Here is a 23,680-nt window from a genome sequence, read left to right on the forward strand (position 1 = left end):
AGTAGAAACGGGGTTTCACCATGTTGGCCAGGCTAGTCTTGAACTGCTGATCTGAGGTGATCTGCCTACCTTGGCCTCCCAAAGTGCTGAGATTACAGGCGTGAGCCACTGTGCCTGGCCCAGAGTATGCTACTTTTCTATCTTCACACTTGATTGATGGTTTGACTGGGTATAGAATTTTATGTTGAGAAGAATTCCCCTAGGAATTTTGAAGGTATTACTCCATTTCCTTCTAGCATCCAGAGTTTTTGGCCATTCTTCACATAATTTGCTATTCTTCACATACATTGCTATTCTATTTCTTGTTCCATTAACTTGGAGGCTGGCCTTTCACCCAACCCCCAGCAGCTTGAATTTCAGCAGGGTGTGCCCTGCTGTGGATGTTGCAGTGGGACACTTAGGACTGTTTTAGTTGGAGACTTGATTTTGGGTTTATTCTTGGAGCTTCTGTTTCTCCAGAAAGCCTATTATTTGGGTATGAAACCTCCTAGATTGATCTTACAGGTTGCTATGGAAATAGATATTTTTCATCTTAATTTTTTTCTTCTTTCTGGGAGATTTCTTATCTTCCAAGCTTTCTTGTTGAATTTTCTTTTTTTTTTTTTTTTTTTGAGATGGAGTCTGGCTCTGTCGCCCAGGCTGGAGTGCAGTGGCGCAGTCTCGGCTCACTGCAAGCTCCGCCTCCCGGGTTCACACCATTCTCCTGCCTCAGCCTCCCGGTTAGCTGGGACTACAGGTGCCCACCACCACACCTGGCTAATTTTTGTATTTTTAGTAGAGACGGGGTTTCACCGTGTTAGCCAGGATGGTCTCGATCTCCTGACCTCATGGTCCGCCTGCCTCGGCCTCCCAAAGTGCTGGGATTACAGGCTTGAGCCACCGCGCCCGGCCTGAATTTTATTTTCATAGTTGTGTTTTAGAATTTCAAATACCTCTTTGTTTTTCTGTGTTCTCTTTTCATAGCACACAGGGTTTCTCTGTTGGGTATCTTCTCTTCCCTTGCCTTATGTCTGTGGCCCTGCAGAAGGCCATTCATTTCTGTGTGTTTTGGATTCATTCATACTGGATGCTTCCCTGGGTCAGGGGTTCCTTGGTGCTGGGCTCGTGTTTAAGAGCACAACACTTAGAGCTGCCTGCAACCATGGGTGGGGAGGCTTGGTTATCCACCCTCCTTTGTGTTAGAGGGTCTGATTGGCCATTGGCCACTTAATTGGGGGAATCTCCAAAAGACTCACTGGAGAGGTTTTTCCTCTGGAGCACTTCAGGTCTTCAGGAAATATCCTTTGATTCATCTGGGCCAATGTTCTGCGTGAGGGGACAGGGAGTGGCAACTGCCCCCACCCTGTGCCAGGGAGATCCCCCTCCCTCCTCTCACCTGGCACAGAGATCCGACCTTTTAACCTGCTTACCTGTATTCACCTTCTCATTTGACTTCAGTGGAATCTGGTACCTCCTCTCTTGGATTTTGGGCCTGTCTCTTTCTTTCCTCATCCCGCTGGCTGCACTGTGGGACGTGGCTTCTTCCTCTCAGCTAAGAGTAAGACTAGTGAGCATCTGTGGGGTTACTCTGTGGTCTGAGCTGCTTTCTGAGGCCACTGATGCTCCTGTCACCCTAGCACTGTGAGATAGGGGGTAGCTAGCTGGTAGGTAGCAGGGCTGGGATTTGAACCCAGGTTGTGTGATGCCAGTATACTGCCTCCTTCACTGCCTCTCTCACTCCTTTCTTGCAGATGTCCTCTTGTCTTATTTGGTATCTTTTTAAGAGGGAATAAAGGAGTGCATTTAGTCAGCTAGCTAGCTTTATTCTTTTTTCTTTCTTTTTTTGTTTTTGAGACAGGGTTTGGCTCTGTCACCTAGGCTGGAGAGCAGTGGCATGATCTTGGCTCACTGCAACATCTGCCTCCCAGGCTCACGCCATCCTCTCACCTCAGCCTCCGGAGTAGCTGGGACTACAGGTGCACACCACCACACCCGGCTAATTTTTGCATTTTTCGTAGAGATGGGCTTTTGCCATGTTGCCCAGGCTGGTCTCGAAATCCTGAGCTCAATCTCCCCACCTCGGCCTCCCGAAGTGGTGGGATTACAGGCGTGAGGGACGGCGCCTGGCCTGGTTGGCTTTCTTTCTCATTAAATTTTGAACCTTATCTGAGTCTCTTGTAAGTTAATTAGTTTCCCTCTTTGGCATGTGTCATGGAAGGGATAAAAAGTATAGAATTTGTTTTGAGGTTAATAGGCTCAGACAACACCAAGGAAAACAACTGCAAAATAGCAGTAGATTTGACTAGTTTCATCCCAGATTCTAACTTTCATTCTCTAACATTTTATTTTAAAAACTAGGTCAGAAAAAGAGTGCACGCCAGTATCACGTACAGTTCTTTGGTGACGCCCCAGAAAGAGCTTGGATATTTGAGAAGAGCCTCGTAGCTTTTGAAGGAGAAGGACAGTTTGAAAAATTATGCCAGGAAAGTGCCAAGCAGGCACCCACGAAAGCTGAGAAAATTAAGGTGATAGATGACCCTTCAGTCTACTTTTAGACCAGAAATTTAATTTCTATTCTTTAAGTTAACTTATTTTTGTTTTGAACTTATACTTGCTTGAAATATTGTAATGGCTTAACAGTCTCTTTCATTGTTGACTTTTGCCCAAGAATGCCATGTTACAATATGATAAAGTTTTTTTAGAGACACAACTTATTATTTTTTTTTGCTCATTTGATGACTCTCAGAGATAACTTGTTTTAGAATTTGTATTTACATATATATGTACAAATATATATGTATATACACACACACACACACACACAGAGGGATTATATTAATGTAATGTGATAGGAATTGATTTCTGGTTTAAAGAAACAATAAAGGTATTATGTTGGGCTGAATTCTAAAATTGGTTTTATAAGTTTTTTATTTCTGTTTTCTATTTTTTTTAAAATTTTTTTGAGATGGAGTTTCACTCTTGTCGCCCAGGCTGGAGTGTAATGGCATGATCTTGGCTCATTGTGTCCTCTGCCCCGCCGGGTTCAAGCGATTCTCCTGCCTCAGCCTCCCAAGTAGCTGGAATTACAGGTGCCTGCCACCACGCCTGGCTAATTTTTGTATTCTTAGTAGAGACAGGGTTTCACCAGGTTGGCCAGACTGGTCTTGAACTCCTGACCTCAGGTGATGTGTCTGCCTCGGCCTCCACAGGTGCTGGGATTACAGGTGGGAACCACCACGCTGGCCAAGTTTTTTATTTCTAAAATTATGTGAAAATGTAAAAGTATTCTTTTTTTTTTTTTTTTGAGACAGGGTCTTGCTCTGTCACCCCAGGCTAGAGTGCAGTGGCGTGGTCTCGGGTTACCACATCCGCCGCCTCCCAGTTCAAGTGATTCTCGTGTCTCAGCCTCCCTAGTAGCTGGGACCACAGGCATGCACTACCATGCCTGGCTTATCTTTTGTATTTTAGTAGAGATGGGGTTTTGCCACGTTGACCAGGCTGGTCTTAAACTCCTGGCCTCAAGTGATCCATCTGCCTTGACATCCCTAAGTGCTGGGATTATAGGCATGAATCATGTGCCTAGGAAAAGTAGTTAACTTTTATGTTTGTGTAGTGAAACTTACAGTGTCTCTTTTTTTTTTTTTTTCCCCAGCTATTGAAACCAATTTCAGGGAAATTGAGGGCCCAGTGGGAAATGGGCATTGTTCAAGCAGAAGAAGCTGCAAGCATGTCAGTGGAGGAGCGGAAAGCCAAGTTCACCTTTCTCTATGTGGGGGACCAGCTTCATCTCAACCCTCAAGTAGCCAAGGAGGCTGGCATTGCTGCAGAGTCTTTGGGAGAAATGGCAGAATCCTCAGGAGTCAGTGAAGAAGCTGCTGAAAACCCCAAGTCTGTGAGAGAAGAGTGCATTCCCATGAAGAGAAGGCGGAGGGCCAAACTGTGTAGCTCTGCAGAGACCCTGGAGAGTCACCCCGACATAGGGAAGAGTACTCCTCAAAAGACAGCAGAGGCTGACCCCAGAAGAGGAGTAGGGTCTCCTCTTGGGAGGAAGAAGACCACAGTCTCCATGCCACGAAGCAGGAAGGGAGATGCAGCATCCCAGTTTTTGGTCTTCTGTCAAAAACACAGGGATGAGGTCAGTACTAAGTTGTGTTTCATGCTAGCAAGTTTCAGAATTTGAGGAACATCCCTTCAGTGCAGAATCATCTGTTTCTCAGCATTATCAGGAGAATCTAACGTGAGCCTTGCATAGATTTTAGATCTAATAAATAAGTATTATTAGGGAACAGCCATTCTGACCCTTGAGGGAAAAGATACTTGACTTGCACTCTGGGTTCCTAAAATATCCTTCCTAATGTGGATAAGAAGATACCGAGAGCAGGCCAGGCACAGTGGTTCATGCCTGTAATTTCAGTACTTTGGGAGGCCAAGGCGGGAGGATTGCTTCAGCTCAGGAGTTTGAGACCAGCCTGGGCAACATGGTGAAAACCCATCTCTACAAAAATTAGCCGGGTGTGGTGGCACATGCCTGTAGTCCCAGCTGCTTGGGAGACTGAGGCAGGAGGATCCCTTGAGTCCTGAAGGTGGGGTTTGCAGTGAGTCGTGATGGCATCACTGCACTGTAGCCTGAGTAACAACAGAGCGAGACTGTGTCTCAAAAAAAAAAAAAAAACACTAGAACAGAGGGAAGTGGGTCTCATCAGGCTGCGCTTTGCTTGAAGCGTGTGGCCATGTCCTTAATGTGTGACTCCAGGTTAGCATTTTCTCCAGCAGTCTGTTCTGAAGCTTCCAGTGCAGGATATGCTCATCTGTAAAGCTCATTGTGTCCACTGGCACTGAGGGTGTTGATTTATTTCCCTGACATTTAAAAGGGTAGCAATGTGATTAAGATATTTATATAATTTTCTTTTTTCTGTTTTTTTTTTTTTTTTTTTGAGACGGAGTTCACTCTTGTTGCCAGGCTGGAGTGCAATGGCACGATCTCGGCTCACCGCAACCTCCGCCTCCCGGGTTCAAGTGCTTCTCCTGCATCAGCCTCCCGAGTAGCTGGGATTACAGGCATGCACCACCATGCCTGGCTAATTTTGTATTTTTAGTAGAGACAAGGTTTCTCCATATTGGTCAGGCTGGTCTCGAACTCCTGACCTCAGGTGATCCGCCCACCTCAGCCTCCCAAAGTGCTGGGATTACAGGCGTGAGCCACCGCGCTCGGCCTATATAATTTTCTTAATTGTTTGCATAAAATACACAGTCTGTTAGTACATAATAAAGGCTGTAAAGAACTGAAGGAGTTGGGTTCCCTACTTCCCACTTTTGGTTATGTTACTTGGAGTGGATCATAGTCTCATGCTTAAAAGGCTTTTTTTTAAGTGTTCATTTTAATTTTACTGCCATAGGAATTTTCCATTCAGTAGTCTAAATCTATGTGGTGATTAAAGGTATCAAAAACAATAGTGTCGGCCAGGCACAGTGGCTCACACCTGTAATCCCAGCATTTTGGGAAGCTGAGGTGGGTGGATCACGAGGTCAGGAATTTGATACAATCCTGGCCAACATGGTGAAACCCCGTCTCTACTAAAAATACAAAAAAAATTAGCTGGGCATGGTGACGCATGCCTGTAATCCCAGCTTCTCAGGAGGCTGAGGCAGGAAAATTGCTTGAACCAGGGAGTCGGAGGTTGCAGTGAGCCGAGATTGCACCACTGCACTCCAGCTTGGCGACAGAATGAGACTCTATCTCAAAAAAAAAAAAAAAAGTCTGTCTTCGAAAAATTTTCCATGAATCTTTAGCCAGCATGTATTTTGCGGCAGGCAGCATGGCACAATAAGGAGCCATGAGTAGTTCAGGCAGAGATGCATAAATGGGTGACTGGGTATTCTAAGGAATCTACTGGACATGGTTTTTTTGTCCCTATATGGGATCTGGAAATTCTGCCAGCGAAAGGCATTTGAGTGATGCCTTCAAGAGTAACCCATGGCTGGGCGCGGTGGCTCCCGCCTGTAATCCCAGCACATTGGGAGGCTAAGGTGGGCAGATCACCTGAGGTTAGGAGTTTGAGGCTAGTCTGGCCTACATGGTGAAACCCTGTCTCTACTAAAAATACAAGAATTAGCTGGGCATGGTGGTGTGTGCTTGTAATCCCAGCTACTCAGGAGGCTGAGGCAGGAGAATCACTTGAACCGGGAGGCAGAGGCCATAGTGAGCTGAAATCATGCCGCTGCACTCCAGCCTGGGTAATCCGTAGGGCTTTTCTCAGGAATGCAAGGGTGGTTTGATGTTAGAATGCTATTATTGTGACTTACTGTGTAATGCTCATCTCCATAGAGGGAGAAAAAGCATTTGATAAAATTCATTGCTTTTTTTAATTAAGTAAACACCCTGTATTTATGAGGTATATGTGATATTTGGTACATGTATTAAAGTTCATTGCTTTTTTCTCCTTGGGAGGTTGAGGTGGGAGGATTGCTTGAGCCCAGGAGTTTTGAGGTTACAGTGAGCTGTGATTGTGTCACAGCTTTCCAGCTTAGGTGACAGAGTGAGACTCTGTCTCAAAAAGAAAAGAAAGGCTGAGTGTGGCAGCTCACACCTGTCATCCCAGCACTTTGGGAGGGTGAGGCAGGAGGATTACTTGAGCCCATGAGTTTGAGACCAGCCTGGGCAACATGAAACTGTGTCTCTAAAAAAAAAATTTTTTTCAAATTGGCCAGATGTGATGGCATGTGCCTGTAGTCTCAACTACTCAGGAGGTTGAGGCAAGAGGATTGCTCGAGTCCAGAAGTTTAAGGCTGTGGTGAACCATGATCATGCCATTGCACTCTAGTCTGGGCCAAAGAGTGAGACCCTGTCTTAAACAAAAAAATTATTGATAAAAGGTTAGTAAACCAAGAATAAAAGGGAACTTCCTAAATCTGTTTAAGGATATGTATCAGAAGCTTTCATCAAGGATATTACTGATGAAACTTTAGAAGCATTCTCCTTAGGCCAGGCATGGTGGCTCACACCTGTAATCCCAGCACTTTGGGAGGCTGAGGCGGGTAGATCACTTGAGGTCAGGATTTCAAGACCAGCTTGGCCAACATGGTGAAACCCCATCTCTACCAAAATTTTAAAAAATAAGCTGGGCGTGGTGGCGTTCGCCTGTACTTCTAGCTATTTGGGAGGCTGAGGCAGGAGAATTGCTTGAACCCAAGAAGCGGAGGTTGCAGTGAGCCAAGATCGTGCCACTGCACTCCAGCCTGGCAACAGAACGAGACTCCGTCTCAAAGAAAAAAAAAAAAAAAAAGCATTCTCTTTAAAATCATGAACGAGGGCCAGGCACAATGGCTCATATCTGTAATCCTAGCATTTTGGGAGGCCGAGACAGGTGGATCAATGAAGGTCGGGAGTTTGAGACCAGCATGGCCAACGTGGTGAAACCCTGTCTCTACTAAAAATAGAAAATTTTACCAGCTGTGGTGGCGAGCGCCTGTAATCCCAGCTACTTGAGAGGTTCAGAAAGGAGAATTGGTTGAACCTGGGAGACGGAGGTTGCAGCGAGCCAAAATCAGGCCATTGCACTCCAGCCTTGGTGACACAGCAAGACTCTGTCTCAAAAAAAAAAAAAAAAAAAAAAAAAAAAAAGAATGAGACAGGAAACCATTTTTCACCATTTAATAAACGTTGTACGGAAAATAGTAGCCAATATTAGGCTGGGCGCGGTGGCTCACGCCTGTAATCCCAACACTTTGGAGGCCGAGGTGGGTGGATTACTTGAGGTCAGGAGTTCGAGACCAGCCTGGCCAACATGGTGAAACCTCATCTTTACTAGAAATAAAAAAAATTAGCCAGGCGTGGTGATGCGCGCCTGTAATCCCAGCTACTCAGGAGGCCGAGGCAAGAGAATTGCTGGAACCTGGAGGCAAGAGAATTGCTGGAACCTGGAGGCAGAGGTTGCCGTGAGCTGAGATCACACTACTGCACTGCAGGCTAGACAATAGAATGAGTCTTTGTCTCCAAGAAAATAGTAGCCAGTATTATAAAGGAATAAATAAAGCTGTCATTGTTTGCAGAAGTCTATGTAGAAAACTCAAGAGAATGTACAGAAAATATTCTAGAATTAATAGAGTTCACCAAAATTGGTGGATATAAAATTAACATACAAGTGCAGCATCAAAGAGGAAATGTAATGTTAAAAAAGATACCATTGATAATAGAAACCAAAATGTCAGGTACTGAAGAATCAATATTATGAAATATGCATGTAACTTTAGAGAAAAATAACTGGTATTTTAGCAGACCCCAATAAAGATATATATAGGAAGATTCAAGCTTCTGAAGTTGTCAATTCTCCCTTTAATAATCTATAAATTCAGTATAATTCTAATACAACTTCCAACAGGAATTTCTTTGCCCTTTGTAAGTGGATGCTGATGTGGCCACATTTGAAGAGAGGCTTGGCCTGAGGACTTGCTCTACCAGATAGGAAGTTATCTTATTTAAAATAGCAGTATTTGGCCAGGTGCGGTGGCTTACACCTGTAATCCCAGCCCTTTGGGAGGCCGAGGCAGGCGGATTACCGGAGGTCAGGAGCTCCAGACTAGCCTGGCCAACATGATGAAACCTTATCTCTACTAAAAATATAGAAATTAGTCGGGCATGTTGGCAGGCGCCTGTAATCCCAGCTACTCGGGAGGCTGAGGCGGGAGAATTGCTTGAAGCTGATAGGCGGAGGTTGCAGTGAGCTGGGATTGTGCCATTGTACTCCAGCCTGGGTGACAGAGCAAGATTCTGTCTCATAAAAAATAAAATAGCAGTATTCACACAAGGCAGTGATATGGCCCAAGACGGGGCCCAGAGCAGGCTCTTGAGCATGTGGACATGGATGGGAAGGGCTGCAGGCCAGCTGGGTGGGATGTCTGCACTGGGCATGGTGCTGGGACCGCTGGTGATTTATGAACTTGGCCAGCATGGGGGAGGAGCGCTGTCACCATGGGAGAGGCAAGGATTTCTTAAATCAGCCAGACTGATAACAGGCTGTAAAGGCTATGAAACTATGTATGTAAAAATGAAAATCTAGGCCAGGCATGGTGACTCACACCTGTAATCCCAGTACTTTGGGAGGCTGAAGCGGGAGGATTGCTTGAGCCACTGCACCACTTCAGCCTGGGTGACAGAGACCCTGGCTCAAAAAAAAAAAAAAAAAAAGTTCTTATGTGTCAAGGACACCATCAACACAGTGAAAGGACAAATTCTGTAAAGAGCCGAAACAATTCTGAAGGAGAAGGGCAAGTTTCTTGGAGAGCCAGTAAGTGCATGAAGAGATGCTGCTCAACTGCGGCCATGCCCAGGGAGCTGTGTGTTACGATCCTGGTGGGATGGTCCTTCACAGTCATCAGGTGAGCAGACATCAAACTCAGAAAAGCCAGGGATTGAGAAGATGAGCAGCAGTGGGACTCCTCGTACAATGCTGGTGAAACATCACTTATTACACCTGTTTTGAGAGAAATTTGGCAATATCTAGTGAAATTGAAGATGTGCTTTTTTTCTCTTACAGTTTTACTCCTAGATATTTACCCTAGAGTAATTTTGCCCTTGCACCCAAAGAGAGACCACAGTGTCCAAAACCAAAAAGTTACCGAGTGACAGACTGTGGTATGTTCCTACAGTGTAACTACACATCAATTAAAGTGAACTCATTGGATGTCAAAGAAGAAACAAATTGCTGAAGGGTATGCAGATTCTATCACTTGTGTAGTTTGAAAAGGGCCGCATACCCACAGTTGAGTTTAACTTATTCCTTTTTCTGCATCCATCTAAAAAGTGTAAGTGGGCAGCTGTGAAGGTATGTGCCTCTCTCCAGGAGCCAAGAAGTCTATCCAGGGAGGAGCCATTAACACCTGATAGAGTAGCTGTGGTCATTGTTGGATATAAAATGATACAAAGTAGGCCAGGCACAAGGTGGGAGGATCACTTGAAGCCGGGAGTTTGAGACCAGCCTGGGCAGCATAGCAAGATCTTATCTCTACCAAAAATAAAAATAAAATGGTATAAAGCACTCAGCAATGTGTGGACAGCCACCGTTTCAGGCACGTTGGGGGAGGGTGCAGTGGCAAGCTCTGAATGGACACTCCAGTGTTTGACAGCTAGGCCTGCGCAGGGTTGGTGAGGTGCTGTATGCTCTTGGGCCCTGGAAGCAGGGTAAGGCGGTGTCGGGTGGGAACCACCCCGTCCGCCACTCTGGCATGTTGCTTGGCTGTGTCTCCACAACCTGTTCACTAGTTTGGAATTGTGAAAAAAAGTGGGTACCTGAGAATTGAAGCCACTGTCCAAAGACCACCCTATTGGCTTTTTGGGACCCAAATTGACCTCAGATGATCCTTCTAGTGCTAAGAAATGTGCCAAAAATGAAAGTCTGGATTGGCACTATACTAAAAGTAATATAAAACCAAACTGAAGGTGTACAGTTAAAACAGTTCTGGGCAGAGTGCAGTGGCTCACACCTGTAATCCCAGCACCTTGGGAGGCCGAGGAGGGCAGGCTGCTTGAGGTTGGTAGTTTGAGAACAGCCTGGGCAACACAGTGAGACTCCCATCTCTACAAAAAAAACAAAACAAGAAAATTAACGGGGCATGATGGTGCACACCTGTAGTCTCAGTTACTCAGGAAGCTGAGGCAGGAGGACCACTTGAGCCTGGAAGTTCGAGGCTGCAGTGAGCCATCATTGTGCCACTGCACTCCAGTTTGGATGACACAGCGAGACCCTGTCAAAGCAAAAACTACAAAAAACTGAGCTCTGTGTTAATGTCCAACACTGTCCTGCCCACCCCTGGTTCCTGATGTAAGGCCCATGGGGCCTCCCTTCCCTCCACTGGACTCTGGCTGGGTGGTTTTGAGGAATTTTCTATTATCAGAAAAGCAATGACTATTAGGATGCTCTTTAACTGTTCTGTAATAAGCAATTCTAAACTTGAGGAAGCTCCTCCCTGCTTCCATCTGTAACCTAGGTCTTTCTACATTGTTTTTTCTTTTTCAGGAGTGCTGGTTCACACAAGGATGGTTTTTGTTGGGTTGTCAGTTAACCAATGGCCAACCCTTGAGGGATAGAGTCAGGTGGAGCTTCCTTGCTGCTTTGTGGACCTTCCTTTTCTAGGGTCCCTAGATGGAAGGCTGACCTCAGGACTTTTTGTTGCCACTTGCTGACTCTTTAGAGGTCATTTTCTTTTTTTTTTTTTTTTTTGAGATGGAGTTTTGCTTTGTCGCCCAGGCTGGAGTGCGAAGGCGCCACCTTGGCCCACTGCAACCTCCTCCCCCCGGGTTCAAGCGATTCTCCTGCCTCAGCCTCCCGAGTTGCTGAGACCACAGGCACATGCCACCACGTCCGGCTAATTTTTGTATTTTTAGTAGAGATGGGGTTTCATTATGTTGGCCAGGCTGGTCTTGAACTCCTGACCTCAGGTGATCCACCCGCCTTGGCCTCCCAAAGTCCTGGGATTACAGGCCTGAGCCACTGCACCCAGCCTAGAGGTCACTTTCTAGCTTCCTTTCTCCCTACTAGTGAAGAAATGTACTTCTTTATATATATATATATTTTTTGTTTTTGTTTTGAGACAGGGTCTTACTCTGTCGCCCAGGCTGGAGTGCAGTGGTTCAATCATGGCTTGCCACAGCCTTGACCTCCCTAGGCTCAAGTGATTCTCCCGCCTCAGCCTCCCTAGTAGCTGGGACTACAGCCATGTGCCACCACGCCTGGCTACCTTTTCTATTTTTTATAGGGATGAGGTCTCGCTATGTTGTCCAATCTGGACTCAAACTCCTGGCCTTAAGCGATCCTCCTACCTCAACCTCCCACAGTGCTGGGATTACAGGCATGAGCCAGTGCACCTGGCCGGCTCCAGTAGGAGCAGCATTTTCACTAGCAGGCTTTTTCGGCCTGACTTTTTTTTTTTTTTTTTTAAGACGTAGTCTCGCACTGTTGCCAGGCTGGAGTGCAGAGGCATGATTTCGGCTCACTGCAACCTCCGTCTCCCAGGTTCAAACGATTCTCCTGACTCAGCCTCCCGAGTAGCTGGGATTACAGATGCCCACCACCACACCCAGCTAATTTTTGTATTTTTAGTAGAGACAGGGTTTCACCATGTTGGCCAGGCTGGTCTCAAACTCCTGACCTTGTGATCCGCCCGCCTCGGCCTCCCAAAGTGCTGCGATTACAGGTGTGAGCCACCGTGACTGGTTTGGCTTGAATTTTTAATTTTTTTTTTTATTTTTGAGACAGGGTCTCACTCTGTTGCCCAGGCTGGATTGCAGTGGCACAATCACAGCTCACTGCAACCTCCGCCTTCCGGGTTCAAGCGATCCTCCCCTCTCAGCCTCCCTAGTAGCTGGGACTACTGGTGCACGCCACCACACCCAGCTAATTGTATTTTTAGTAGAGACGGGGTTTCACCATATTGGCTAGGCTGGTCTCAAACACCTGACCTCAGGTGATCTGCCCACCTCGGCTCCCCTAAGTGCTGGGATTATAGGTGTGAGCCATTGCACCGGCCTGAATTTTTAATTTTTAAAGCCTTTTCTACCTTTCCTGCTCCTAATTTTTACACATCCATTAGATTGGAACCAGTGCTTTATGTCTCAGTTCTTTTTACATGCCTTGGTATTAGTTATCTGTTGTTGCATAACATGTTACCTCAAAACTTAGTGGCTTAAAACAACAACGTGCATTTACTGTCTCACAGTTTCTGTGGGCCAGGAATTTGGCAACCGCTTAGCTTAGTGGTTCTGCCTTAGGGTGTCTTGAAGTTGCATTTAAGATGTTACCTGGGGCTACATCATCCTAAGGCTTGACTGATGCTGGAGGATCTGCTTCCAGGGTACCTCCCCTCACTCATGCTGCTGGCAGGAGGCCTTGGTTCTTCACCATGTGGCCCTCCACAGGGCTGCTGGTGTGTCCTCACAACATGATGGGGGCTGGCTTTCTCCAGAGCAAGTGATCCAAGAAAGAGCAAGGTGGATATCTTTTATGCCCTACACTTGGAGTCATATGCAACCATTTCTGCACTGTGTTATTGACTATGCCGTAAGCAGTAGTGGGGGCTTGAGCTCCAGGAGGCAGGGCTCACGGAGGGGTGGGGGGTCGTCTTGGAGGGTGGATACCTAAACATTGTTCACTGAAGCCTGAAAGCAAAAGGAAACTCTAAAAAGATGTTGGGGGGAGCACGGTACAGTGCCTCACGCCTGTAATCCCAGCACTTTGGGAGGCCATGGCGGGCAGATCACTTGAGGTCAGGAGTTTGAGACCAGCCTGGCCCACATGGTGAAACCCCCATCTCTACTAAAAATACAAAAAGTAGTCAGGTGTGATGGCGCATGCCTATAATCCCAGCTACTCAGGAGGCTAAGGTGGGAGAATCGCTTGAACCCAGGAGGCAGAGGTTGCAGTGAGCTGAGATCATGTCACTGCACTCCAGCCTGGGCCGCAATGAGACTCTTATCTCAAAAAAAAAAAAAAAAAAAAAACCCAACAACAACAAAAAAGGCCGTGTAGGGAACAGGTAGGATGAAGGAGGGGAATGTAATCTGAAGACTCTAATTTGTAGAGTCTCCAATTATGTTGGCAATGTTTTAGTCAGCTGTGGGATTGTGGAAATTTGGTTTTTCATGTTTTTTTGGTATGTTTTAAATTTTTATTTATTTTTGAGACAGAATCTTACTCTGTTTCCCAGGCTGGAATGCAGTGGTGCAATCATAGGTCACTGCAGCCCTGAACTCCTAGGCTGCAGTGATGCTTCCACCTCCACTTCCCAAGTAGCTGTGACTACAGGCACTTGCCACCATACCCAACTAATTTAAAAAAATATATATATTTTTTAAACACGATCTTGTTCTGTTGCCTAGGCTGGTCTCAAACTCCTGGCCTCAAGTGATCTTCCCACTTAGGCCTCCGAAAATGTTGGGATTATAGGCATGAGCCACGTGTCCAGCTTGTTTTTGATATGTTAAGAATAAAGAAGTGGCCACTATTGAGTGCTTATCACATGTCAGATACTTTGCCAGTATGTTATTGTACAAAAGTATATCTAGTACTCCTCAGAATCACCTTATAAGGTAAATATAAATTATCTCTGCTTTATAGCTGGCTAACCTGAGCTTAAAAGTTGCAAGGTTTCAGTGAGATGACGCAGTCAGGAAGTAGGAGAATTGGGACCTGACCCTAATTGTGTGTGTGAGCATGCGCTTTTGTGTTTTTAGAACTCGTAACCATCATACCATACAGTTTCACTGTGAGGCTCGGAGACTTTAATGAGGAGTCATTGCTCTGTTAACCTAAGATGATGATGACACTTTCCTGGCTTCCCCGCAGAAGCCGTCTGTGGTGACTGTCTTGTGAGGCGAGGTGGCTGCAGGGCGCTTGTGACTCTGCTTTGATGAAGCAGTAAAGGACACTGTTAGGATTCATCCTAACTGGGGGCTCTGGAGTCATGGTGGGTGATGGGGTGCCGGGGCAGAGGTGGGTGGGAGGGCAGCAGGCCCGTGAAGGAATGTGCTGTGTTTGAGGAGATGAGACGCAGATGTGTTGTGGATCCGAAGCATTGTGCAGAAACTTTCAGTGGTTGAAGAGCTGAGGCCCTTGGAGCTTGAAGAGTTGGGAGTGAGTGGGCTCATGGAGTGGGTCATGGCAGCAATCAGTGCAGGGCCTGCTGGGTTGGGAGGGGTGTGGCAGGAGTAGGTATACGCAGGGCTGGGGACAGGGATCCCACAGGGAACACTGGTGGAGTGCTGGAGGTCAGAGCCAGACCCGGAACTACAGAAGGTGTCCTCGAGGTGGAAGGTCCCCGGCAGTTAGGCTGGGGGTGTCTGCAGGTTGTCTAGAGAGGTGGTGGGTGGGCATTGGTGGTGGTTGGTGTCCAGGCCAGGGTGAGAACAAGAGGGAGTGGAGCACATAACTCATCCAGGCAACAGGAGGGCAGATGGTGGGGCCATGGGAGGCTATAAGAAGCCGTCTGTGGTGACTGTCTTGTGAGGAGGGGTTTGGGTTTGGGGGCAGAGGTTACCTGTATTGGCTGGGCAGGTGGTAGGTCCAGGTGGTAATGGTAACCAGCCAACATTAACCTGATGGTTCCTTACCACTGCCAGGTGGAGTGTTACTGCCCCCATTTCACAGAGTGGAGGTAGAGACAGTGCCTTCACTTGCCGAAGTCCACAGAACTACCCAGTAGAGGAGCCAGCATCAGAGCTGGTTGGTGCCGAGCCAGTCAGCAGACTTTCCAAAGGGCTGGTGAGCAGTGAGGGCTCTGTTCTGACTGCTCAGCTCTGCTGTTGTGGCAGGAAGACAGCCATGGGCAGCATGGGAACAAATGCGTGGGGCTGACATCCAGTAAAACTTTGTGGACACTGTTTGAATTTCCTGTAATTTTTGTGTCATGAAATATGTTTTTCAGATATCGAACAGAAACAGGTAGTGGGTTACACCTGGCTGGCTGGCATTAGTGTGTCAGCCCTGTGCCTTGCTCTCGAGATCCATGGCTCTCAGACTTGGGGACACATTAGCAACCCCTGGGAAACCTTTAAATCACTGAGGCCAGACCCGCCGGGTTGGGTTGATCTTGGGTGGGACCTACGCACCATGGGATTTCAAACCCCCAGGTTATTACCAGGTGCAGCCAAGTCCCCAGGATCAGACTTCAGTGTGTCTGTGGATCATCCTAGAGACCTTGTGAAAGTGCAGATTCCTGGTAGGCAGGTTGGGGTGGGGCCTGGGAGTCTGCATTTCTAACATGCTCCGGGTGCTGATGCTGGCAGCCCTGGTGTGGCTGGAGGGTAGGGAAGCCTCATCTCTTGGCTGTGCAAGGTTGTCTCTGTGTGCTGGCCTGGGCTGTGACAGAAGCCAGCTCGCACTCCTTGGTGTGCGCCTTCACCCCTGCCCAGGGCCTGTACCTGAAAGACGAGGGTAGGTGCTGCCCAGTGAGGACACTGAGCTGCGCCCACCTCTATGTTCAGGGGCAGCGTTCCTGTGGCACTGGCTCTACAGCTAATTTTTCAGGGGTGCCTAGAGGCTGGGTCTTAAGTGAGTTAGTGGTTTTGGAAAAGTATATATATATTTTTATCATTTATCATTTCCAACATTTACAGAAGTAGAGTTGAATTGTTTTCACTGGCACTATTCTAATTTATGAGTTTTCAGTGAGTCACAGCATCAGTTAAGCACTACTTTTCTTTGAAGCTTTTATTGGACATAGTTCTATGATGTGGGAATAAAAATGCGACACACTAAGTTCTAAAGGGCCGTGCATTTGATTTCATGCAAAACAAAACCCAATGAGTTTTACGGATTTAACTTCTCATTGCACCTTCTCCCGTTCCCACAGGTGGTAGCTGAGCACCCGGATGCTTCAGGTGAGGAGATTGAAGAGCTGCTCAGGTCACAGTGGAGTCTGCTGAGTGAGAAGCAGAGAGCACGCTACAACACCAAGTTTGCCCTGGTGGCCCCTGTCCAGGCTGAAGAAGACTCTGGTAAACATAGCATTATGCTAATGTCCTCCTCTTGGGTTGATGTGTGTAGTGTAGCAAGCTGAGCTCTGGTCTTGGAGCTGTAGGGAAGTGTGTCCACTCTCCCTGTTTCTGACCCGTGGGGTTTGGGCCAGCAGTCCAAGTGCGTGTGGTCACAGTAAGAACAGCCTCTGACGTCTGTGTTTACTGGCTTGAGAGCTGTCCGGTGTGGTGCCTTCTGGCCTGTGGCTCCCTTGCTCTCCTGCCCAAGCTGAGCAGCCACTGTGGTCCCTGCTGCTGATGGGGCTGTGAGAGAGGACAGAAGAAGGAAGGGGAGGGAAGGTCGTCTCTTGGATTCCAGGCTTACATGATGTGGTAGGGTCAACCTTCAGGCCTGTGACTTCCGAGGAGACAGCACCTCTCATGCTTCTGAGAGCAATCCTCCTGGTTTCGGCTGTGGTCTCCGTCTTACGGGGGCCCGGAGTGTGGGCAGCTCCTGGCCTGTTTGCCCGAGAGCTCATAGGGCAAGAAGGGTGACTGGACTGACCTTGAATTCAGGTATCCTTTGGTCCTTCCTAGGCCTTCGGCTTAAAAAACCAAAAGTGCTACTTTGCTTTGGGCAGTGGCAAGAGGAGGGAGAGCTGACACTGTAAGATTTGAAGATGTGTAACAGTGGTTAGATTCGTGATAAATATGTGCTTGGATGCAAATTGTGGAAAACTGAGATTTGAATGTAAAAATAACTTACGTATTAGGGTATCAATTTAAAATACAAAAAAAAAGTACTGTATATCTGAAGATTCATCATTGAGGAGCTTTGGAGAGGCCAAACATAAAGTGTTTCAAGACTCACCTAAAAGGAAGTCGGGGCCCAGAAGCGATAGGGTCTGGCCACATGTGCCTGCTGTCACCTTTCTCTTTCTCAGATGTTTTCATCTTGATTTAGGTGTTTCTAGATCTCTTCATCAACTATCTCATTAATCTTGAATTTGTTCAACTTCCTCAGTGTTCATTGCAAATACTATAATTTAGAATAGCAAGGATATTTATATTTCTTTAAAAGAAAATATACCTCACTCTATCAATACACTAAATTTAGAGACGTGTTCCTTTTAAATGACTGGCTTATTTAAAAATGAGCCAGCTCTTCCTGAAGCCAGATTCAGCTTACCCTCGAAGTGTAAGCATAAATTTGATTGTGCTATATTTTGCCGAGTGCTTAGTGGATAGAAGTGACAGGTGAGTTTCTGCCCACAGTGTGTGTCAGGTGTACGCAGGTTCTTGGGTGTCCTTTAATCCTGACTTTCAGGTGACCCTGGTGCTAACAACTAGGATGGCGTACCACATCTTTGTCACGCGCCCATGACCTCAGTGTTAGAAATCTACACAGATGTCTGGGCATGGTGGCTCACACCTGTAATCCCAGCACTTTGGGAGGCCAAGGTGGGTGGATCACTTGAGGCCAGGAATTCAAGACCAGCCTGGCCAACATGGTGAAACCCCATCTCTACTAAAAATACAAAAAAATTAGCCAGGCCTGGTGGCGCATGCCTGTAATCCCAGCTACTCGGGAGGCTGAGGCACGAGAATCTCTTGAACCCGGGAGGCAGAGGTTGCAGTGAGGCAAGATCATGCCACTGCACTCCAGCCTAGGCGACAGAGCAAGAGTCAATCTCAAAAAAAAAAAAAAAAAAAAAAAAAATTCCAGCCCAGCGCAGTGGCTCACACCTGTAATCCCAGCACTTTGGGAGGCCGAGGTGGGCGGATCACCTGAGGTCAGGAGTTCGAGACCAGCCTGACCAGCATGGAGAAACCCCATCTCTACTAAAAATACAAAATTAGCTGGGCGTGCTGGCACATGCCTGTAATCCCAGCTACTTGGGAGGCTGAGGCAGGAGAATCGCTTGAACGTGGGAGGCGGAGATTGCGGTGAGCCGAGATCGTGCCATTGGATTCCAGCCAATGGAATGGACAACAAGAGCGAAACTCCATCTCAAAAAAAATGAAAATCCATACAGATGCCTCTGTTGCTTGTTTCTGTAAGAAACGGCTACTGCCTCATCCTGGATGAATGGAGAGGTGCTTAGGAGGTGCTGTGTCGAGGACGTGCTGTGTCAAGGACCTCGCCTGTGGGAAAGCGAGGCGCGGGGCTGGCATTGTGCTCATGAACAGGTGTTCTGAAGGCAGACCTGCCTGAGGGGGGCCTCGAGAGTTTGGCTGGCTGTGCCATGTGGTGCCTATGCTTGGCAGTGGCTGAGCAGGTCCTGCTGCCGAGCATTCCACGGGCTTCTTCCCCAGGCTGCCTTTTCACCAGCTTGCAGTGGTGTGGCCAGGAGTGGGCTTCACGAGGGCTGCTTGCCTGGCCCCCATCACACCAGGCTGGAACTGCAGCTGGTGAGGGCCCCCACGCTCTGGCTGCTGACTCTTCTTGCGCATTGGGCTCAGGCCTAGACCTGAGGTGAGGCTCTGTGAATGCATTGGCACCAGGGCACGGACACTTACTTGTACCTCTGCCTGAGGCCTTGCTGGACCCTGTGGAGCTGAGCACTCTTTTGCTGGTGTCTTCTGTCCCAACAGTAGTGAGGCTTGAGGGCGACAGTGTCCTTCAGGGCAACAGTGTCCTTCTGCAAGATGTTTTTTTTTTTTTTTTTGAGACGGAGTCTTGCTCTGTTGCCCAGGCGGCTGGAGTGCAGTGGCGCGATCTTGGCTCACTGCAAGCTCCGCCTCCCGGGTTCACGCCATTCTCCTACCTCAGCCTCCCGAGTAGCTGGGACTACAGGCGCCCGCCACCATGCCCGGCTAATTTTTTTTTTGTATTTTTAGTACAGACGGGGTTTCACCGTGTTAGCCAGGATAGTCTCGATCTCCTGACCTTGTGATCCACCCACCTCGGCCTCCCAGAGTTCTGGGATTACAGGCGTGAGCCACCATGCCCGGCCCTGCAAGATGTTTTATGAAGAGTCCATTAATAAAAACCCTGAACCCTTCTGTAAAGCAGTCATGCAAATGATAATATTGGATTTATATTTAAAATAAACATTGGCATGTTGAAATTAATCATCTCTGTAGAATTTGCACTCTTACACCTTACCGTCTTAGGTTGGTATTGTTTGGATGCCTTAGGTCTTGGATTAGCTGCTATTCCTAGTTAGCATGTGGGAACACCTAACACATGGCACAGCTGAGCAAACATGGAGGAAGCCCTTAATTTGCATATATAAATGTAGTGTTACTACTTAACATGTTTCTTTAAGGAAGTGTTTAAGAAATAGCAAGCTTTTTTTTTTTTAAGTTCACCTTAAATTCCACAAGTCTTTGAATGTTAGTAAGGAAAAGATTTTTTTTTGTTTTTTGTTTTTTTTTAGACGGAGTTTCATTCTTGTTGCCCAGGCTGGAGTGCAATGGCACGATCTCGGCTCACTGCAACCTCCACCTCCACCTCCTGGGTTCAAGTGATTCTTCTGCCTCAGCCTCCTGTGTAGCTGAGATTACAGACATGTGCCACCATACCCGGCTAATTTTATATTTTTAGTAGAGATGGGGTTTCTCCATGTTGGTCAGGCTGGTCTCAAGCTCCCAACCTCAGGTGATCCGCCCACCTCAGCCTCCCAAAGTATTGGGATTAGAGGTGTGAGCCACCATGCCCGGCCTAGGAAAATATTTTTTTAAAAATACTGGGCTATCAGGAGGCAGAGGTTGCAGTGAGCTGAGATCGTGCCATTACACTCCAGCCTGGGTTACAAGAGCGAAAGTCCATCTCAAAAATAAATAAATAGATAAAATACTGGGTTATATTTAAATTTAATGCTTTAATACATTAATTTATAATTCTAAGGCCAGGCGTGGTGGCTCACGCCTGTAATCCCAGCACTTTGGGAGGCCGAGGCAGGCGGATCACGAGGTCAGGAGTTTGAGACCAGCCTGACCAACATGGTGAAAACCCATCTCTACTAAAAATACAAAAATTAGCTGGGCGTGGTGGCATGTGCCTGTAATCCCAGCTACTCAGGAGGCTGAGGCAGGAGGATGGCTTGAACCCACAAGGCGGAGGTTGCAGTGAGATGAGATTGTGCCACTGTCCTCCAGCCTGGGTAACAGAGCGAGACTCCATCTCAAAAAAAAAAAAAAAAAAAAAAATATATATATATATATATATATATACACACATATATATATATATATTTATAACAGATGCTAATATAATGCCTAAGGTTAGATATAGTCACCAGTTTTTTTGTTGTAAAGAGATTTGATCTGTAAGACATAAGTCCTGGAAATCAGCAGGGTTACAGGAAACCCATCATGGGCTGGATCTGTATGTTTAATGCCCTGGGTAGGTTCTCACAGTGCTTCAAATGCAGCTTTGGAGTGGTTTTCATGTACATTTTCCCCATCCACCATTCCAAGGTAACGTAAATGGGAAAAAAAGAAACCACACAAAGAGGACACAGGACCCTACAGAAGATGCTGAAGCTGAGGACACACCCAGGAAAAGACTCAGGATGGACAAGCACAGTCTTCGGAAGGTAATTGTGTTCCAGGTTTGCTTGACCTGTCAGAGTGTATGCTCTGTGACTCTTGGTGCCACTGTTTCCCTGCATGGGAGCACACATGAGATGCAGGTGGCGGTGCACTCAGCTCCTCCCAGGCTGGTGTTCAGCAGAAGGCTTGCATTTCTCACAGAACCCCATTGAGAAAGGCTGCTTGCAAGTTCTTACCCGCCAGGGGTGTTATCACAGAAACCGATGATGTGTTGCTCTTCAAGAAAACAGACATCCAAATGCTTTGAGTAATACTCGTTTTTTAGATTGGACAAAATTGTCACTAAAAATGACCTCTTCGGCCGGGTGTGGTGGCTCACATCTCTAATCCCAGCACTTTGGGAGGCCGAGGCAGGTGGATTGCTTGAGGTCAGGAGTTCGAGACCAGCCTGGCCAGCATGGCGATACCCCGTCTCTACTAAAAATACAAAAAATTAGCCGGGCATGGTGGCGTGCGCCTGTAATCCCAGCTACTCAAGGGGCTGAGGCAGGAAAATCGCTTGAACCTGACAGGCAGAGGTTGCTGTGAGCTGAGATCATGCCACTGCACTCCAGTCTGGGCGACACAGCAAGATTCTGTCTCAAACAAAACAAAACAAAAACCCCAAACACCATAACCTCTCTATAGGGCTTATTATTCAGGATGTAAGTAATGAACTGGCATCAAAGTCCATTAGAGATATGTGTTACATGTCAATAAAAAGTCAACAGTTCATTAAAGGCAATTAACCTAGATTTTATTTAGTTCATTAGTAATTCATATTATTGTTTACCGAATGGGAATACTAAACAGGCTGTGCAGGAAAAGTACAGCATAGATACAAAGCCAGCCCCAGGTCCTTGTGCTCCTTGCTTACTGCCAGCATGTGTCCAGGGACAGGGTTTGCCTGGTACCTGCAGGGGAGTGAAACCAACCAAGGAAACACTGGGTTATTCTGTCTAGCGTATGGTGCCCATGCATGTAGGAGACGTGAGCCCTTTTCCTAGTGTATGAAGTGGTGCCATTCATTTCAACTGTCTCAGATGTCTAGTTAACTTTTTCATGAACTGAGACTTTAATTAGACTTCATACTTTGTTTGAATTTCTATTTTATTTGATACTAGTTCTGGCTGGGTGCGGTAGCTCACACCTGTAATCCCAGCACTTTGGGAGGCTGAGGCAGGTGGATCACCTGAGGTCAGGAGATCGAGACCAGTCTGGCCAACATGGTGAAACCCCATCTCTACTAATAATACAAAAATTAGTCGGGTGTGGTGGTGCATGCCTGTAATCCCAGCTACTCGGGATGAGGCAGGAGAATCACTTGAACCTGGGAGGTGGAGGTTGCAGTGAGCTGAGATTGCACCACTGCACTCCAGCCTGGGTGACAGAAGGAGACTCCATCTCAAAAAAAAAAAAAAAAAAAATAGTTCTGACAGAGTAGTTGTATATTTGTGATTTTGAGTAAAGCTTCATCCTGTTTTTCACTGATCTGAGTTAAAATGCTCTTTTTATTTCAAAGAGTGGAAAATAAATCTCACATATTGCTAAGGTGTAAATATGTGGACACCATATCATTTATCTTATTTCTTTAAACTTGTATTTGTAGTTGAGAGGAGCAGGCAGGCCCTGTCCCATTTTTCTGGCCCACAGAACATTCTTCTGGGGCACCTGCCATCAGGTGAGGTTGTTGAGTGATCAAGTGTTCAGCAGTAAGCTAGGTCAGATTCACCTGTAGCCACTAAGGTTTGTAGTTACCAGAAAGCCTGCACTTAACATTTGCTCTCGTCACCTAATTTTTTTTTTTTTTTTTTGAGAGGGAGTCTCACTTCGTCACCCAGGCTGGAGTGCAGTGGTGCAATCTTCACTCACTGCAACCTCCGCCTCCTCGATTCAAGTGATTCTCCTGCCTCAGCCTCCCGAGTAGCTGGGATTACAGGTGCGTGCCACCACGTCCAGCTAATTTTTTTGTATTTTTAGTAGAGACGGGGTTTCACCATGTTGGCCAGGCTGGTCTCAAACTCCTGACCTCAGGTGATCCACCCACCTCCGCCTCCCAAAGTGTTGGGATTACAGGCGTGAGCCACTGCGGCTGGCCAGGTTACCTTCTATTAAAGTAGCCCTTTGCTGGCAATCATACTGAAACTGGTTGCTTTGAAATATTTGTGTAAATGGTATACCTAAAAAATACATGACCCTGGACACTCAAAATACCAAAATTCACATTAAGTGGCTAGTAATGTTTTATTAGCTCCTATCTCAGGAGATAGCCCATGATAAAAGGAAGTAATGGTGTCTCTTCAGATTTGGGTTTTATAAACCTGAGCCAAACCACATATGACACCCAATGTGCACTGAGCACTTCTGACATGCTGGGCACTGTCCCAAGTGCATTCTCCTGTCACCTTGTCCATGATCCTCTGGATTCCACCTCACCGCACCCTGTCTCACTGGCTCTGGTTCCAGGCAGGTGGGTGAGATGGAGTATGAGTGCAGGAGTGGCAAGTCATTCCTTGGGCAGTGCTGCTCTAGTGCTGTGGGGACAGGGCAGTTTTCAGCCACACCTTTCAGAATCTCAGCCCTTGATGAAAGCTTCATGATCCCTTCTCCCTTTTTTTGCTTTTCTCAGTTGTGTGATATTTTACTGATGATCTTTGTTCATTAGGTGTATCTGGTGTTTGTCTAAAAATTGGAAATCCTCAGTATAGTGATACTAGT

At 46.8% G+C, this 23,680-nt stretch overlaps 1 protein-coding gene across 6 annotated transcripts in view; it reads left to right on the forward strand.

Moving 5' to 3' along the window:
- The window catches only part of NSD2 (nuclear receptor binding SET domain protein 2), a 128,769-nt gene that overhangs the window by 59,930 nt on the left and 45,159 nt on the right, over nucleotides 1-23,680 (forward strand). For all 6 annotated transcript variants that reach the window (XM_063664409.1, XM_054486554.2, XM_054486551.2 and 3 more), the window contains exons 4-7: nucleotides 2,338-2,504; nucleotides 3,632-4,114; nucleotides 16,321-16,465; nucleotides 20,849-20,967. In XM_063664409.1, the coding sequence (XP_063520479.1) occupies nucleotides 2,338-2,504; nucleotides 3,632-4,114; nucleotides 16,321-16,465; nucleotides 20,849-20,967 (914 nt within the window). The remainder of the gene's footprint in view (nucleotides 1-2,337; nucleotides 2,505-3,631; nucleotides 4,115-16,320; nucleotides 16,466-20,848; nucleotides 20,968-23,680) is intronic.

Source organism: Pongo pygmaeus, chromosome 3 (genome assembly GCF_028885625.2).
Source record: "Pongo pygmaeus isolate AG05252 chromosome 3, NHGRI_mPonPyg2-v2.0_pri, whole genome shotgun sequence".
In the NCBI taxonomy this organism is placed as follows: Eukaryota; Metazoa; Chordata; class Mammalia; order Primates; family Hominidae; genus Pongo; species Pongo pygmaeus.